Raw genomic sequence first — 18,354 nt, 5'->3', positions numbered from 1 at the left:
CCTGCTCGCCTATAAGGAGCTGTCCGCCTCCCGGGTGCTGATTCCAGCTCTCGCGCCCGAAGAGCTGGATCCGGCTGTCCACCGAGCTCGGCGCACGTCTTTGCAATTGGGTTTGGATTTGCACCTTTAAGGAGGGAGGAAGAGCAGGAAGAGGGGGGCAAGGAAGGCGAGTACAGCGAGCGGCAGTTGCGGGGACTGTAGCCTCAGCCGCAGCTCCGGAGAAACCCCTCCCCACCCCCCACGGTTTCGGTGGAGTGTCTGGGCGCGGGATGGAGTGAGAGAGAGAGCGCCTCTCCAAGGGGGGTGGGAGGGGGCCAGGCGGTGCGGAGGAGAGAGAGAGAGAGAAGAAGCCGCCGCGGCTGGCGCCTGCGAAATTGGGATTCGATTGGGAGGGACCGCTCACTCGGGGAAATGGATTCTGTACCACAGCTGACCGGCGTTTTGACTTTGCTGTTCTCCGGCTTGTGGCATTTAGGATTAACAGCGACGAATTGTGAGTACCAAGAGCTGGGGGCGGGTAGGTGAGGTGGAAAATGACAGCATTCAGGAAGACATTCAACTGTCCAAGCGAACTCAATTGTGTCTGCTCTGGGCAGAGAAAACGGGGAAAAAATGCTGATTGGTGTGGTTCCATCACTCCAACCCTCGCAAAAGTTAGCAGAGCTCGAATGAGCCAGCCCTGCTGGATTTCCTGACCCTCTGCCAGAATCGCAAAGTTCGGGGGAGAAGGGAAGGTTCTTTTTCCTTAGCCTCCTGCAGGCTCCGCGTTCTATTTCTGCCTGATTTCAGCCAGAGCTTTTCCCGAGAAGAGCCCCCAATCGGATAGTATGCACTGGGAGCTGAGATTCCAGGGAAAGAGAAGCTCCCAACCACCGACCGCGCTAGATGACAGCCGCTCATCTCTGAATGCGGCTGCCTCAGATTTGCAGTATGTCCAGAGCCCCACAGTACATGGCTTTCCCCTCTGCCCTATGCAGAAGGCTCCAGCTGGGGTATCTTGCAACCAATGGGCATCGGTTTAACAGGATTGGGAGTTTTGGCCTAAGAGTCATGGCCCAGTGTAGTCAACCACAAGATCAATGGCTGCCCTTATTACAGAGGAAGAGCTTTCATGCCCACTCCACCCCCAAAATATTTTTCCCGAACGAACACAAAATGAGTATGCACTAAGTGTGCAAGTCTGTCGTCCAAGCTCAAACCTCAGCAAGTGCAGGGCATTTAATTTAATAGGCAAGAAGGCTGGACACCCGGGGATCCGCCACCTGCACTATGTATTTAAAGAACCCAGTTCGTCAAACTTGAATAAATTGCTAGAGCAATCAGAGGTTCAAGCTCAATTGCTCAGCTGCCTCTGTAGGCAGAGGAGGGGAAGTTTTTCCAGCTCTGGGAACTCCTAAATGAGAAAAAAATGCAATTAAGCCATCTGTGTTGTTTCCAAAGATGGTTTATCAAAATCCTCAAGTTTCTGGGCTTGCTCCCCTACCCCCAATTCCTGCCATGAACCTCAGACATATTACCCATATTAAAACAGTTTTATTTTATGTTTTGTAATCTGAACTATCACTGGAAGAAGAAGGCAGGAAGACTACTTACTACTCAGTTGTCTTTCTACCTCATCCTTCATACCCCCTTAAGTTTAAGAGGACTTTGAGTATCTCTTCCCAGGGAAGACAATTGGACAAAGGTTATTTACTGGAAACAGTCCAAGGCAGAACCAGAGTTTCTATCTGTGATTGGATGGTTTGTAAGTCCAGAATTAGTTAGTGCTAATGCCTTATAAAGATTTTATTAAAGTTTATATTTTAGAGGAGGTCTGAAGAGGTCAACCTCTCTAAAAGGAAGATCCAAAAAACCTTAGTTTAGAAATTATTTCGGGGAATATGTAGGGGCAGGCTAGACCCTGATATTTATTTTGTTTTTCTTTTCTTTTTTTCTTCCTCCTCCTCCTTCCTATCTCCTTCTCTTTCTCCTGTGAAAGTGTTCCCATGGTGCTTTAGAAAAAGATCTAAGTGGTTAGTAAGAGGAAATTTGGCTTGGTGCTGAGTTAGTTTATCCACCTTGTAGAACACTAGGGGTCAGTGTTGTCCTGATGATGCAAAGGTGTGGCAGCAAACTAGCTGTGTTTTCCCCTTAGCACATTTACCTACCCGAAGAGAGTGAATACTTTGAAATTCACAAAGATGGGGGTAAGGAACAAAAATAAAATAGATAGAACACACTCCAGAGGATTATGATTTGAGCTTCCTCATGCAGCACTTTAAGAGCTAGAAAAGCAAGTTTTAGAATGGCATTTTTTAAAATTAATTGAATTATGGTTAATATGTTTTAATAATGCTCATAAAACTTAAATGGCATGAATTTAAGACTCTTGCTTATCATTACTGATGCAGTAGTAAAGCTAATTCTGAACATTTAAAATGAAACTGTGATAATGAGCTTTAGTATTTCATCACTGACAGTTTAATTTCTCCATTTCCAATCAACATTTCAATTGAGTGCATGCTGCTTGCTAAATATTTTGGGGTCAATGTTCTTAAGGAGTAATGACAAATGTCTATTATGCTTTATAAGATGTATTAACTCAGTGAACAATAGGATTGCAGCAGAAAATTACTTCTGAAATCAGTGGTCTTCATTACTAGTGATACAGAATCTCTAATGGAAAAAAAAGGATTACCATTCTACAATTCTTCTAGATTTCTATTTCTCACACTATTTGTTGAACATACAGAGCTTACATTCACTGTTTATCTATACTGTATTAATATTTTATGCATATATTAAGGAATAGCAATTTACTCTTAAATAGTCATTTTTTTTTAGTTTACTTGGAGAAATTATATTTTTCAAGATTATATTTCCTGTATTTTAAAATAATATCTATGTCATTTGTGACAGTAGCCTTGAAAATGAATTATTTACCCAAGATGTTTCATGGTATATAGTTATACCTGTGGACTTTGTTCAAGTAAAAATAACTTTTAATTATTTCCATTATTCCTATAATACTTTGTTGTTATTGTTATTTCTGTGTGGGATGTGTGTGTATGTATGCGTGTGCATTTAATTTTCTCATAATCTGACCAAAACTTAGGCATTTATTTCTAAGAGAAAAATAAATGCTTACCCAATTAGATTTTATAAGTTTCTAATTAAACAAAATTAAAGTCAGTCTAGAAAGACCAGCTACACTATAGACATTATGAATCTGTGCAGAGAACATAATTATCTACTAGTAATAAAAACTCCAGAATTCCCCTATTCTAGATTTTCAGGATATTAAATAGCTACAACACTTCCTTTGGGTTTACCCTGAGGGAATTAGTTAATTTCAAATGTAGATATAATAGGCCAATGTTAAATGAAAAACCATTTTCCATATAATATCAATTCCTTTAACACAAAAAGAAGCAACGTGAATTGATAGTTGGTTAAAGTGAAACCAGTTGTTAGAAGAGCCAAGGAGTTCTAGTCCTAGCTTTGCCACAGCTAAGGGTTCAATTAACCATCAGGTTATTTAACCTTCCATTTCTCAGGCTTGGGTATAAAACAACAGTTGAGAAACATATTTACTCCAAAACAAGACAGTAGCTAACTATGTTACTTAGGAAATTCTTCAAATATTAGGTATGGTGAAAGACTGTTATAATAGAATAACTTGCATTCAGAAGATTGTAGGAATACATGGGACAAATATAGGGTCACTATTCACTTTACTTTTAACAATAAACTATGGCACATGATTATAAAGACTTTTAATTTTGATTAATCAATCACAGTGAATGATCTCCAAGCACCTTATCTAAGTTTGTTTCTACGCATTAGTTCACACAGATACAGCCTTGAGAGAGGAATCCAAAGCTCTTTATTGCAGCCCTTTCATCACACAGAGAATTTAATCTAAGATATATGAGAATGTCAATCTTTATTTGAAGAATTTTCAAATAAAGAGATGCAGTATACCTTGAGTTTTCTGAAGTGTATGTGCAAACCTAATCAATGGGTAACATTATAAATAGTCAAAGATCAAGTTGACCTTTTTTTTTCAGCAGGAAAGTGTCTGTGGTATACTTTTTGTGCCACTTATACTAAGCAGAAGTAAAGGAAGCACTATAATGCTCATTTGAAAGAATCTTAAAGATTTTCCCATTGTTGAATTGGCTTACCTGTGGCAGTCCATGTGAACTCCCTTCCCTTTCTCTTCATATAGCTCCCCATCTCCAAACCAGATTGGTATTTCCACAACTGGAAAGTGTAAATTAAACATTAGATTAGCAATTTCCACAAAAGGGACCAGAATTATGAGAAAATAAGTTTTCATATGAATAGCCTTAATTCTTCCTCCTTTATTCTTGTTCTAATGAAGGACTGCCATCAAAATTGCAGCTTTCTTTTTCTCTGTTCCCCTGCCCAGTTGCATTTGATTTCTTTATTGGTTTCAGTTTTCGTTTGTTGAATTGCTTCACTTTTCAGTGTGTATTTGTTACAAAACAAATTACTGTGAAATCACTCGAAATGTTCTTAAACCTTCAGTTGGTGTTCCAAAGTCTTTTAATTCATATGCCAGAACTCTCCTGAAATATGGACTGTATATATAGTGCCAATTATCCTCATCAGTTAGGAAGGTGGGGAAAGGATCTAGTAACCTGAAAGGTCAGAAGACAACGGTTATTCCCTCAATAGGACTTTAATGAGATGTTTCAGTGTACTCATTTGGAGCCAATAATGAAATTTTAGTTCATAAGAGAAGCTATCTTCATTCATCAGAACTCTGCCACTTTCTGGATAGTGAACTTGTAAGGATTACTTTTTATCCTGATGATCTTGGTTTAGTAAATGAAGGAATAGGGTAAAATTATTATTAAGGTCCTATCTACTTGTAATGTGTTTTTGTCTTTAACTGCTGATGTTGCCTATTGGTCATTCTATTTGGATACTTTTGGGATGACTGTACTTCAAAACTGTAAAGCAATTATAATTAGAATAACAACATAATAAGGTTTTAGCTCCTACCAACTGCTATGCACTTTATATCTCTCAGTTCATGTACTGTGTTCACATAATTTAGCAAGGCAGTATATCTAGGTAGATTTTTGCAGATCTAGATTACAGATGAATAATTTAAGGTTAATAGGAGTTAATGATTTTCCCAAGATCACAAAGCTAAACAATGAAAAAAAAATCAGGATTTGGACTTGTACCTGTCTATCTTTAAAGACCAAACTCTTTGCAAGATATGTAATTCATTCCAATGCATTTCTTCAGACTCTGTGTATAAGCATGTGTGGAAATTTGAAATGGGTTCTCTATGGTTAATTTCTGTATCTGTACCTATAGCAAAGAGCATGTGGGTAGTAGTTCTCACCAGAGACAACTCCTATGTCATACCTTAACAACAACAACAAAAAATGGGTGAGGGTAGCTAAATTTAATACAAATGCTAAACATTACAAGTGCCAAAGATAAGAGTCCTTATATATGGATGAGCACCTGATTCCTTATTTTTCTTTTGTAAGTTTGGATTTTAAAAACTTGATAAGGAGAGAACAAGCCTTGATAAAGACTTGTGAATCTTCCTCCCACATTTACACAAACATATAGCAATAACATGAAAGGCACCTCTGTTAACATCATGTCTTGTAATTCTCTAGATGTCAGAACAAGAAATGTTAATTAAATTCCAATTAAATACTCCATGTCCAAGCACAGAGCTGGCCCTGATCTGGCTCTGCTTTATACTCTAAACTTCATCTCAACCACTCCTCCAATACAACTTTACGGAACTCCTTTACATTCCAAAAATAAGCCATGTTCTCTGACATCTTCTTATATTTATTTGCATAAGCTGCTTGCTTGGTGTAGAGTTCTCTTTCCCATTTTTAATATTCCCTCACTTTCTCCCAACTACACACACACGCACACACACAAATTTTCCCAAGGCTGGATCAAAGTGTCTCTGTACATTACATTTTCATAGCACTTCTTATAATCCTTGTCTCCCCAACTAGGATGCAAAGTTACCTGGTGATCATATTTCATTTGAATGTCTATATCCAGTGCCTAAAACTCTGGGCACATGAATGGATGAGAGAATTAATGAATGGTTTCCTACTAAGAATTTTCACATCTAAACTAAAGTCCTTTCACGGACCTATCACCAGAGTCTTTTAAATTTTATTTCTTTAATATTTATTTTTGTAAACTAATAAGAATTACTTATTAATGTTTTGGAAATGCCAAGAAGATGTCAGCTGTTAAATGAAAGAGCAGAAGTTCATATCACTTCATTGGATGTGAGAGCTGAAGAATGGTCCTTACACCTATAAAAGCCTGCATATCTCAATGACTTCACTTTGGAAATAATGTTATTTATGTGTCACATGGCCTTTTGTTCCTAAAAGTGAAAGCTTCTCTGTCCATCTGACCTCAGTACCTAGTTGGAGCTAATTTTATTAACTTTCTTTATGCAATTTTAATGAGTGTTTCCTGTATACTCTAAAAAATACATAAGCACATTGTTATAAAAATTTTCTATAGCCCAGAGTTAAGCATAAAAAGAAGTTTGGATTATGTTCAGTAGTGTTTTAGTATTAAATTCCTGAAAAAATCTTTTTTGCTGTTGTTATTTTATTGCAAACCTACAAATTACCCTCATAACATGATTCTGAGACTCCCACAACATCTTTTTAAGCTATGGTCAAGAGAAGATTTCAGTGTTAATAGTTTGTGTGTGTTACTCATTTGAAAAAGTTGTTGAGGAAAGGAGCCCCAACTGTAAGTTCACTTTCCTAAACTCAAGTTTTTCTACAATGCTGGAGAAATAATGAGGAGTAAGAAGATATAGTCTATGACTTCATGGAAACGTGAATACTCACTAGCCAGAAAAATACATTATTAATAATGTCTGAGTGATAAATGCTATAATAAAGATAAGGACAGATTTCAATGTAAAGCACAGAATGAGCTTCTCAAACTGGCTGGGCATCAAGGTATGGCCTTTGAGGAAAATGAAATTTAAGCTAGGGCTTAAACAAAGTCAGATTTCACTAGCTGGAGAAATAGAGAGAGGTTTATTGCTTGGCATAGGGATAGAAGAAGAAGCTAGAGAAGCAGGTAAGTATGGGAGTCTTTATTTTTATTTTTAAATCTGTGAAGATTCATTGAACATTTTTGTATGTTTAATTGTCATAATCAGATTTTTGTTTTATAAAAATCACTCTGTAAAGGATAGACTGGAATAAGCCAAGACTTGTGGTAAGAAAACCAGTTGAGATGATTGCAGTAACTCAGGTGATAATTGGTAAGGGCCTAAACAAGGATGTTTAGAGTCTGCAAAGGTCACACAACATCAGAAAGAAAATAATGGCCAAGTAAATTCAATACATGGGATATATAAGCTCATAAACTCACAGAAGGAACAGATTTCTGGTTAAAATGTATTCATAGCTGCTTCCATTGTTTTTGACAAATGAGAGCTATAGATACTAGAAAAGGTGCTCTGTTCTCTGAAATGAAGTTCTTCTCTGGGAATACCAAACAGCCATATTTTCAGTGCAGTATACTTCATATTTGCATGGCATTGTATAGCACATGTTGTCTTTATCCATCATCCTGATGCATCTTCTGGTCTGTAAATTATGCTGGATTTGTCAGCAGAGCGAGAACTAGTCATTAAGGAATGTGTAATTAAACCTCAACATCCCAGTTCTCCTTCTCCCTCTGAAAGGGAGGTAAACCAGCGATCATTGTTTCCACTATCAGTGGCTGCTCAGTGGAAAGAGAAACAAGGGGACATTGAGTGTGCCACAATGATTTGCTGTTGTTGGTAACTGATTTGCTAGTGTAAATTCCATGTTTCTCCATTTCTAATTGCTTTTGTGCATATTCTTGGTCTTTGATTAATGCCATCTGTTCACTGGATCAGTTGAATTGATTGAGTTTTAAAGGATGACAATGTTAATGTTGTGGAGAGAAGGAAAATGAAGGGAAATGCCAGAATATTGCTCATGATGTATATAATTTTTAACTATCCACCTCTGGAAGAAAAATATCTCTCTGAAGACAGTCCAAAGCAAATAGTGGTTCTAAAGAAATTTGCCTAACAGGCAGATGTTTTGTAGGTGTTAGTCTAGGTCATCATTTGCTGAATATGTTTGTCCAGTTCTATATCTCTCTTTCCCTACCTCCCTTTCTCTTGTCTTTACTTCCTCTCTTTCTCTCCCTTTTCTCTATCATGTTGCCAAATAGTTTGTGTTTTACCATTGGCTTTTCCATGAGCTCATGACTGCATTAAGGATTTAAGAGGAGGGGAATAAAATGTCTGCTGACTTCCAGTGCTGCCTTCCTAAATTACGTGGTCACAGTAGCCAAACGTGAAACTTCCCAACAAAGCCTGTTACCAGTGCAGGCCTGCCAGAGATCTGACATGCACAGAGCACTCAGGAAAGCCCACTTGATTTCAACACCCCCACCCATCTGTCCCCAAATAACTCATCTGCCAATTCAATTAATCCCCTGAATCCGTAAATATGGGGGACAAAAATAAAAGCCTTTAAATTCATAGAGATAAGCTTTAGGACACAGAGCCCCACTGAGAGAGAAATGGCAGGAATGCACATCTATACTGAACTGTACCTGACTGAGAGAAGCAGACTCTTTCCAGAAGTGATAGTTTATAGAAGAAGTTATAGAAAGTTTATAGAAGAGATAGTGCTGACTATCTAGAGGAGGAAAAGAGAATGTTCTGAGTTGGCAAAAGGCAAAGAATAGAAATGCACAAATGCTCAAAATGTCCAAGGCAAGTGTTGCCAACTTCCTGTTTTTGCCCAGGCTGACACCCCGCCCCCCCACCCCCCACATCACAAGGCTGAAAGTGCAGCAGATGGGCAAGGGGAGATGGTAAAGAACAATGGGAAGGACATAGGTCACACAGTTCTGAATTGACTTAATTCTCCCTCAGTGAATATTTTTTTATGGATACCAAAATGGACATTGCATAGGCAATGTAAGTATAACAAGAGTTATCTGTATAAAATGCATATGGTGTGGGCATCTAATAATTATACCTGTTATTATAATTATTAATGAATCTCAACAGATTCTCTCATAATCACTTATAATAGAAAGTAGGGCAAAAACAACCTATTTCCATTTTCAAGCATAGAATGGCCCAATTCCCCTTCATCTGGGTAATCAGAGAGCTGAGTAACTGTTAAGACAAATTGAAACTTGTTCTCATTTTAACTCCTATGCCAAAGGGACTGTGAGCAGAGTCTACCTCCATATAACAGAGAAATGTGACTGTTCTGGATTCCTCACTTGGTTCCTTTGCTCTGTCATAGTCCAGTCACTGTGTCCAGGCTTTGTCCGGTGAACCTGCTCACTGAGAAACTCACAAAGGGATCCTCATAAGACAGTCTGAGAAAAAAACATCATATAGATGAGTAAAGAGCATATCTCCTCCAGAAAACTGAGCAGGCCCCTGGAGAAAATGTCAGCATTACAGAATAAGGATCCTTGAACAGACCTTAAGACAATCGTGAGCCTGGACAGAGGTATATGTAATGTATTTAAAGTTCCCTAAGACTGCCATGTGCTGGAGATTCAGGCAGATGGAAGTAGAATCAGAAATTTGGGGAGAGCAGTATTGCCCTTCTGTGTACTGCTGAAGTCTGACTTGGGTGAATAAATAGAAAAGTGGTTTTACGTTCCTGTTGATTTGGGGTTAAGAATTAGGTGCTGGTACCGTAATTGATGAATTATAAAGGCTTACTCCATCCGCAATACCTCATTTATTCATTCACTGATTCCACAAATAACTATGAAATGCCTACTGTTCATCCACTTCTCTGTATATTCATGAAAAGATTTTGTTCATGACAAAACTGTTGGGAAGGACTAGGTTTGCAGTCCACATAGCTGCAGAGGAAACAACACCAAAATATCAATTCAAAACAAAGTCATGGCACTGTGACACCCACGCCATCCCTCGCCACCTCATTCTCTCTCGATGTGTTAAGCATTTCTTTCCCCCTTTCCTGAGTCTTTTCTCTCTGCTTCCTTATCTGCAGTGTTCTTTCCTTTCACTCCAACTTTCCTCCTTTTTGTTCTTCTTTCCTTTTCTCTTTCTTCTTCCTTTCTCTCTTCCCCATATCAGTCTTTCCTTTCTATCTCCTTTCCCTTACTTTGTCTGTTTTAATTAACTTTTCCTTAATGACTTCTTTTTACATTTTATGGCCTAAACTAATGCTTTTCAAACTTTTCCACTGATGCGCTGCTCACTGGAAAAATAGAGTACATGAGAACCCAGGGGATTCTGAGAGCTCAGCTTCAAGTGGCCACTGAAGCATGAAATTTCTTGAATTTTATCTTAAACACTCAAGCAAATTTGCATTCAGCTTCATATTATATCCATGTTTATATTATCATTAAAAATATTTCACCCAAATCTCCAATTAAACTTGGTGAACCAAATTTATTAACTTAACTCATGACAGAGGGCTGCATACCCAGGGACACAGGCTTAAGCTTTTTGGCTCTTTCTTCCTATTTGTGCTTTCCAGGATTCCTATATCAAAGAGAATAACTTCACTGTTTCTCTCCTCATCTCAGAACAGGTTGCTTCATTTCCTATTATCAACTGTTACTGATCTAAGAAATGCAGATAATGATTAATCTATTGATGAGAAGTGTAAAAGACTTATCAATTAACAGGAGGAAAGGGAACCGTCCAGCCTGCTTAGCGAGCAGAAATAGAGATTTTTGGAGGGGCTGTCAGTAAAAAACAAAAATCCCTAGGTCCACCTTATGTCTGTGCAGCCTCCACTACCTTCACCTGGAAGTGTTCTGCCATTTTAATGAGGTTTACCTTTGAGTGAATGAGCTCTGTCAGGTAACAGGATTGGGATCAACGAGGGCAGATTCTTTCTGATTAGAGACAGACTGAAACCACCAGGATATTAAAAGAGAGATTAATGCCTCTCATTCTACAACAATCAGGAACCTTTTGACACAATCAAATGAAATGAAACCAGCAGATTGGAATGTTGGAACAGTGGAGATTATAGATAAAATTAAGTCATATGTTCCTTCCTTGGCAGGGTTTCAAACCTATACGCCATGCCAAGCTTTGGTACTTGCTGAGGTTTTATTCTATTCCTTGCCACCGTCCTGTGGAACAGTTGTTTTTCTCCCCATTCTAGAGTGAGAATATACTAGCTTGGATGATTATGTAATTTACCTAAGATCAAATAGCTAGTAGGCAGTCACACTGGGATTTTAATTCACTTTTCCCTGACTCCAAAATTTATACTTTTTAAAACTTTATCTGCTGTTTTGTTGAACCCACTGCTAAAGGCTGATCTATTCTTAAACATGAGAAGTTCACCCTTGCAGAGCAAGTCCTACTCTCCGATCCAGGGTGAGAATAGCCTTTATATGTCTAGACCCACAAAATCTGCCCCGGTGTACAGGCCATTTTATTCTAACCTCACAGACAGTCCCTTCCCCATATCTAGAAATTACTATGGCAACCAGTTCCTATAGGTCTAACATTACTCATTTCTGTATTACTCATTAAAGCTCCCCATCAACTCTTCTTGTCCAAGCTCTATGCCTGCTACTAACAGCCTTGTGAATTCCATGATAGGTGCCCAGTATAAATGTGTCTATTCCTGTTTTGTGCACACTAGAGATCCTTCTTCCAAAGTGCGGTGTTTTCATCACTACATTCTATTGCATCACCACTAGACTTTGTTAGATGGATGTTCTTTTTTTGTGTGTTTTTCAATTTTGCACTCCCATGTTCATTGCAGCATTATTCATAATGGTCAAGTCATGGAGTCAGCCTGAGTGTCCATCAACAGATAAATTAGTAAATTGTATGTGGTATGTATACAACAGAATATGCATCCTTGTAAAAGAAGGAAACCCTTTCATTTGTAACAACGTAGATGAACCTGGAGGACATTATGCTGAGTGAAACAAGCCATGCACAGAAAGACAAATACCATATGACCTCAGTTATACGTGGAATATGAGAAAGTCAAACTCGTAGAAGCAGAAAGTAGAATGGGTGATGCCAGGGACTGGAGTTGTGGGGATGATGGGGAGACATTGGCCAAAGGGTTTGAAGTTTCATTTAGACAGGAAAAAGAAGTTCTGAAGATCTATTGTATGGTACAGTGACTATAGTTAACAATAATGTATTGTATAACTAAAAATTGATGAGAGGAGGTTTTGAATTTTTTACCAAAAAATATGAGTTGATGGATATGTTAACAAGTTTTCAATCATTTCACATATATACATATATCAAAACAGCATGTCATATATTTTCCAATTAATTAATTAATTAATTAATTAATAGAAATTGGTGCTGATGAGAAAAACCCTATTCATGATACTTAGATCACAGTTTCAAACAAAGCAAAGATTTCAAACAAGGATGGCATTCAGATCTGTGCTCTGTCTTTGGGTTGCAAGGTTTATCCTCAAATCCAGGACTTAACCTCCTTTCACCCAGCAGGGATAGACAGGAGGGTAAGTTTGACAAGTGTGTACCCAATACCATTATGCTTTACTACTGACTGGGGACTGTGATGAGCACCTGCCCTTCTGGCCTCAGAACATTCACCTGGTAGAGGAGGACCAGCATTAATAGCAACTTGCTTTCATTATCAACTGTATGGAAAGCCAGATCAGTAAATTGTTATTATTAAATAACATGAGTTTGTCCCTTCAGCTGGGGTTTTGCTTGGTTTAGTTGTGATGTCTGTCTTTGTGTCTCCTGTGTCCTCTTTTTCAGCTATTGCCTTGACCCAGTGGACCTTCTTCCTTAGTTTTAGAGAAGCTATGTAATTTGTTCAGTGTCCAGTGCTCTACAGTCTTGCCTTTCTACTCCTGTCAAAGGCTGTTATCAAGAAAGAACATAGAATGTCCAGAAGTTGTTCACACTGAGGCAATTAATAAATGCTATGTTCTAGCTCTCTAAAAGAATTAGCATTTTGGGGAGGAGAAGTGGTGTATTAGTGGCTACAAAAATAAGCTATCTATCCTAGGTGAGTCAATGTGTAGTATATGCACATATTGAAACAACAACTGTACCCCAGAAATATGTACAAATAAATACTTTTAAAAAGTTTAAGAAAAGGATTAGCATTTCAAAGAATAAGGCCTTAAATATTTGAACTTTAGTTTAGGAGGAGAAATTTTGGTTTCCTCAATGAAATCTTACATAAAATTTTAGTATATAAAATAAATTGCAAGGAGAGCTGCTCTGGAGAAATCAGGAAGACAAGGCCCAGTATTCCCTCTCATTCTTTATGTAGGTGCCGTGTGAAGACCCCTTCCTTACTCTTACTTGTAGGCATCTCTGCATTCATAACTTCTTGCAAAAGTGATTAGGCATAAGAAGATTTCGAGGAAGAATGAGGCTGTCACCCTTCCTCAATCATGGTCAGTGCCTCACGTGTGTGCAACAGGGCCACCCTGGGTGCCCACCACCTGTGTCTGCCTGCATTCGTTCATGAACTGATGTCCAGGTCACTAAGTATTTTAAATATTACTTCTGCCCTGACTCATATTAAGTAAACAGGTACTTATTTTCAACCCATCCTAAATCTGGTTACTCTTGCTGCTATTTTATGTGAGTGTCGGGCAAGACAATCTTATTGACATTTACCGATTTGAAAAGAAGGTAGCTTGTCAAAAAATTGCCTGCTCACTTTGATCTCCATAGTTCATAGTCAATAACTAGTTTTATTTCAAAGAATTATTTTGTGAAAGTCTTTGAATTATCCACCTCTGTTCTAGACATTCCCTTGGGACCTCCTCAAAAAAAGGGATCTCATGTTAGCTGTGATTAAATTGTCTGTGTATAGCACAGTGAATGGCAAAATAACTATTTGATAAATTGGAGCCACAGACAGGTGAAACGAAATGCAAGCACAAACACGGGCAGCAGGCTGGCATTAGGGACAGTGTAAGGGCAACCCTTGAATGTTGGCACACAGGCCAGTGCACCCTGCACAGTCCAGTGCACCCTGCACAGTCCTGTGCCTCTATCTCCTAACTGTTATGAAAGACATGGACTGTTGTACTCCATCAGTGAAGTCCTCTCAGTGTTTCTTAATGCAAATTAATGCAAATTAACATGAGCAGAAGTAATGGAAATATATAAATGAAACAAAATTGTTGCAAATCAAAATTCAGTTTTGGTTTCTGATTCTGGTTGGACTGCTGATTTTAATCACATTCTTGAGTGTTTGCTTAGAGTTCCATCACCAGAATATCCTTGTATTTAGATGTACATTATGCTCACATATGAAAATCACATCCCCTCTCCCAGTAAATCCCAAATGCTCTTGATCTGTATATTTAATTAAATTTAATATAATAAATAATTTAATGATTTATTCTAGTATATTCTATTTAATACATTATTTAAAATAATTTACAATGGCATATACATGCAGATAAGCATGCACACATTTGATTTATTATTAGTTTTCTTTCATGGTTAATATACCTGGTAGAATTGTACATGAGTATATCCTCTATGTAAACCGTTTGCTCTGGTGACTGTCAAGATTTATTATCCCCCAAGGTCAATATTGACTTGGGTGTCATCTTTGTGAATATTTACCTCTCTAGATAATGAATTTAAATTGGCATTTGGATAGAAATTAATAACTATTTATTTTCTGAAATCAAATGCATTTCACCAAGAAGGTGGATAAATGCTGTTGGAAGGTATGCAGCATGTTTCTCTGTGGCTGCTCTGTTTCAGGGTGGAGTTCAATAAGCATCCTTTGTGTTCTGATTTACTGTGGTTATTTTTATAGCTCTTTCACTTGTTTCTTTTGCCTAATGGACTGAATGTGAACTTCAAATATATTCAGCTTGACATTTCAGTAACGTAATCAGGAGATAGTGATATGTGAGCATATGGATAATAAGTCCACATTGGTTTAATGAGCACCTTGGCCTTGGAATTTATTTACTCAAGCCAAGATACCATTACCTGAGAAACACAAAGCTCCTTTAACAATGATATAACCAAATGAAGAATACAGGAAGAGACATAAAATTACAAAGTAGTTCCTTTGGTTTTGAGATATTGACTCATTGTTTTGGTATAACCTTACAGCATGTCATGTGTCTCGGAAGTATGGTCTGTGTGGCTGTGTGTTTGTGTGTGTATGTGTGTGTATTTGTAATGGTTCTCACTTCTTTACTTCTTTATTAGCAGAAGTCAGTGCCACAAGGTTTTGAGTTTTTGGTAGACATCTTTTAATATATCAAATCAGGTTGAAATTCTTTCTAAAACTGTGAGTCCACAATAGAAATATTTCCTCTTGTTCTTGTCATCACTGTTATATCCATTTTGGTTACTGAGTGTATATATATACACTGAGCAATGTTCCAGCTTAAAAAGAACTGATAAGACATTTAAATAAAAGTATAACAGTGACAGGTGCTCTATGTTATGTATGTATGGAATGCATATATGCTTTTCTATACAAATTTCACACACATTGCATTCTTGGTTTTGTTCTTTACGAACAAGATGGTCTAGTTTAGCTGTCACCTCAGCAAATCTTTTCCCAGCTATTAATCATCTGATAAAGAACTAGCCTTGGGAAAGAATATCATAATTAAACACAGACTGTGGCTAAGTAGTCAAGGGAATGAACCATCGTGAAAATTCATTAGTAAAGTTAATCCAAGAAATATCTAAGTAAATGAAACAAAATCAATTCAAGGGGCAAATGTATAACTTTAGTGACGTTCTCACCTTTGTTGATACATTGTTTGGAGTAAAGATTTCTGTGTTTTTTGAAAAAATATCAATTTTCTTTGGCAAATTCGATTTCAATTATTGGGTTCTTATAGTTAAAGGTTTGTGGTTTTATTGGGAAAAGATATCAATTTGTGTATGGGAAAATAAAAATACCTCATTTGATGGCCAATGAAAGTTCTATTTTATACACTATTCCATCCTTATCTCAGGTTTGAAACTGATGCCAACATGGCACAACTGCTTTGTGGTGCCAGGAAGATTTGATTCCTAGAGGAAGCCAAAGACATCAGCAGGTTTCTTTGTCCATTATTTGCATGTGATTGGGCATACATCTTATGTACAGCACATATATGCACTCATTGTCAGTCATTTCAGTTTATATTTCCCTTTTAAAAATAAATTGAACTGGTATGGTTAGATCTGTGGATTTCAAATCGAAGTGATTTTTGTCCCAGAGGACATGGCAATGTCTGGAGACATTTTTCATTGTCACAAATGGGAGTTTGCTACTGTCATCTAATGGGTAGAGGCCAGGGATGTTGGAATGTAACATCCCACAATGCCCACAGAAGGAAGGCTTTCCTTCACCACAGATACTTTTCTAGCCCAAAATGTCATGATAGCCAAGGTTTTAAAAGCTAGTTTAGATTAACAGTCATTTATCTTTTGTCATGTGTGACTTAAAATTTAAAAAAAGAAATTTTCTCCCAACATCTAGTTATGCAGAAAGAACTTTTTTTATTGAAATAACTGATTGCACATATTGGTGGGGTACAGCATTGAATATCAATACCTGTGTGAAATATGTGATGCTCAAATAAGGATAATTAGTATATTCGACCTTATACATTGTAATCGTTTTTCGTGGGCTTTTACCAATTTCTCACTAACCCTCCTGACCCCCCCTCCCCGCCCCCATTCCCACCTCTGGTGGTCTCAGTCCTGTTCTCTCCCTTTGGAAGTTTTACAAATTATTGTGATTGTTGTATCTTTCTTTTATTTATTTATTTAATTATTTTTAGCTCCCACTTGTGAGTGAGGACATGCAGTATTTCTGTTTTTGTTCCAAGCTTATTTCACTTAATGTAATTTTCTCTAAGTTCATCCATGTTGCCACTATGAATGGCAGAATTTCACTCTTTTTTTTTTATGGCAGAGTAGTATTCCATTGTGTGAATATACCACATTTTCCTTATCCAGTGGTCCATCAATGGACATTTAGGTTGGTTCCTACTCTTAGCTATTGTAAGTAGAGCTGCAATGAACATGGGGGTGAAGGTATCTCTTCCACATGATGATTTCCATTCTTTGGGTACACACCCAGAACTGGGAATATCTGCTTTTTTAAAAAGGCAGGCTATAAAATTAGAAGTCAAAGGCTGCAGAGTTAGAAATGGGACCTTCGAAATTATGTAGTCTGGTCGTAACCTGCTGCCTTAATTTGTTTTGTGTTGCTATAACAGAATACCACAGACTGTGTGATTTATAAGGAAAAGGAATTTCTTTCTTACAATTCTGGATAATGGGAAGCCCAAGGTCAAGGGACTCACATCTGATGAGGCCATTCTTGCTATGTCATTCTGTGGCAGAAGGAGGAAGAGCTAGAGAGTGCATGAGAACAAGGGAGGGCAGAACTCTCTCTTATACCAAATCCACTCTCATGATAATGAGCCCTCTCCAGAAATAATGACATTAATTCATTTACAAAGACAGAACCCTCATGATCTAATCACCTATTAAAGGTCCACCTCTCAGCATTGTTGCATTGGGGGGTAAGTTTCCAACACATGAATTCTGGGGGACACATTCAAGTCAAAGGATCTGCATAACCTACATAAGTCTCCACATTCCTGAAAAGCATTTCAGACAGTTGATTACTACATTCTATATAACTTTCTTTCTTTCTTTTTTTTTTTGTCTTTTTTGTGACCGGCCACACCATGCTCACCCAGTGAGTGCACCGGTCATCCCTATATAGGATCCGAACCCGCGGCGGGAGCTGCTGTGCTCCCAGCGCCGCACTCTCCCGAGTGCGCCATGGGGTCGGCCCTCTATATAACTTTCTAAGTGTAGAAATATGACCTTAGAGGACAGAAGACTTCCTCAACCAAAATTATAATTAATAGGATATTCTTTCTTCCACTGTACCCAAGTCTGCCTCCAAGTATCACCAAACCACTCTCATTAGTTCTGCATACTGTAGCATCTCAAACCAAGTTTCTTCTCTCTTCATTATGATTCTTCTGCAAATAACTAAGGACAGTCATTATCTTTCTCTAGATCTTCATATCTCTTTCTGAATTTTCCATGTAACACAGTTCCTTTGCTTTCAACTCCCCATCATCATGTTCCCTTATTTTTTACATAGTTTGCTTTGTCAATATTGTGCTTAAAATATGATGTCCAATATAGAATGAAATGTTGATGTGTTCTCAACAAACTGTGGGGGCCACAGTGTGATCATAGTAAGAAAAACTGAGTTAGAGAGGAGATTCAGTGGGGTAATATAGCAACATAAACCCTGAAGTCCTCAATGAATCGAGGTAGATTGC

General features: G+C 37.8%; 1 protein-coding gene across 2 annotated transcripts in view; it reads left to right on the top strand.

Annotated features, from left to right (window-relative positions):
* The first annotated feature begins 411 nt into the window (after positions 1-411).
* The window catches only part of CNTNAP5 (contactin associated protein family member 5), a 761,255-nt gene continuing 743,312 nt past the window's right edge, over positions 412-18,354 (top strand). For both annotated transcript variants that reach the window (XM_063097434.1, XM_063097424.1), the window contains exon 1: positions 412-493. In XM_063097434.1, the coding sequence (XP_062953504.1) occupies positions 412-493 (82 nt within the window). The remainder of the gene's footprint in view (positions 494-18,354) is intronic.

The sequence above is a fragment of the Cynocephalus volans genome, chromosome 1, assembly GCF_027409185.1.
Source record: "Cynocephalus volans isolate mCynVol1 chromosome 1, mCynVol1.pri, whole genome shotgun sequence".
Taxonomy (NCBI): Eukaryota; Metazoa; Chordata; class Mammalia; order Dermoptera; family Cynocephalidae; genus Cynocephalus; species Cynocephalus volans.
Note: the sequence above shows the minus strand (reverse complement) of the source record. Positions and strands in the feature narration are given on the sequence as shown.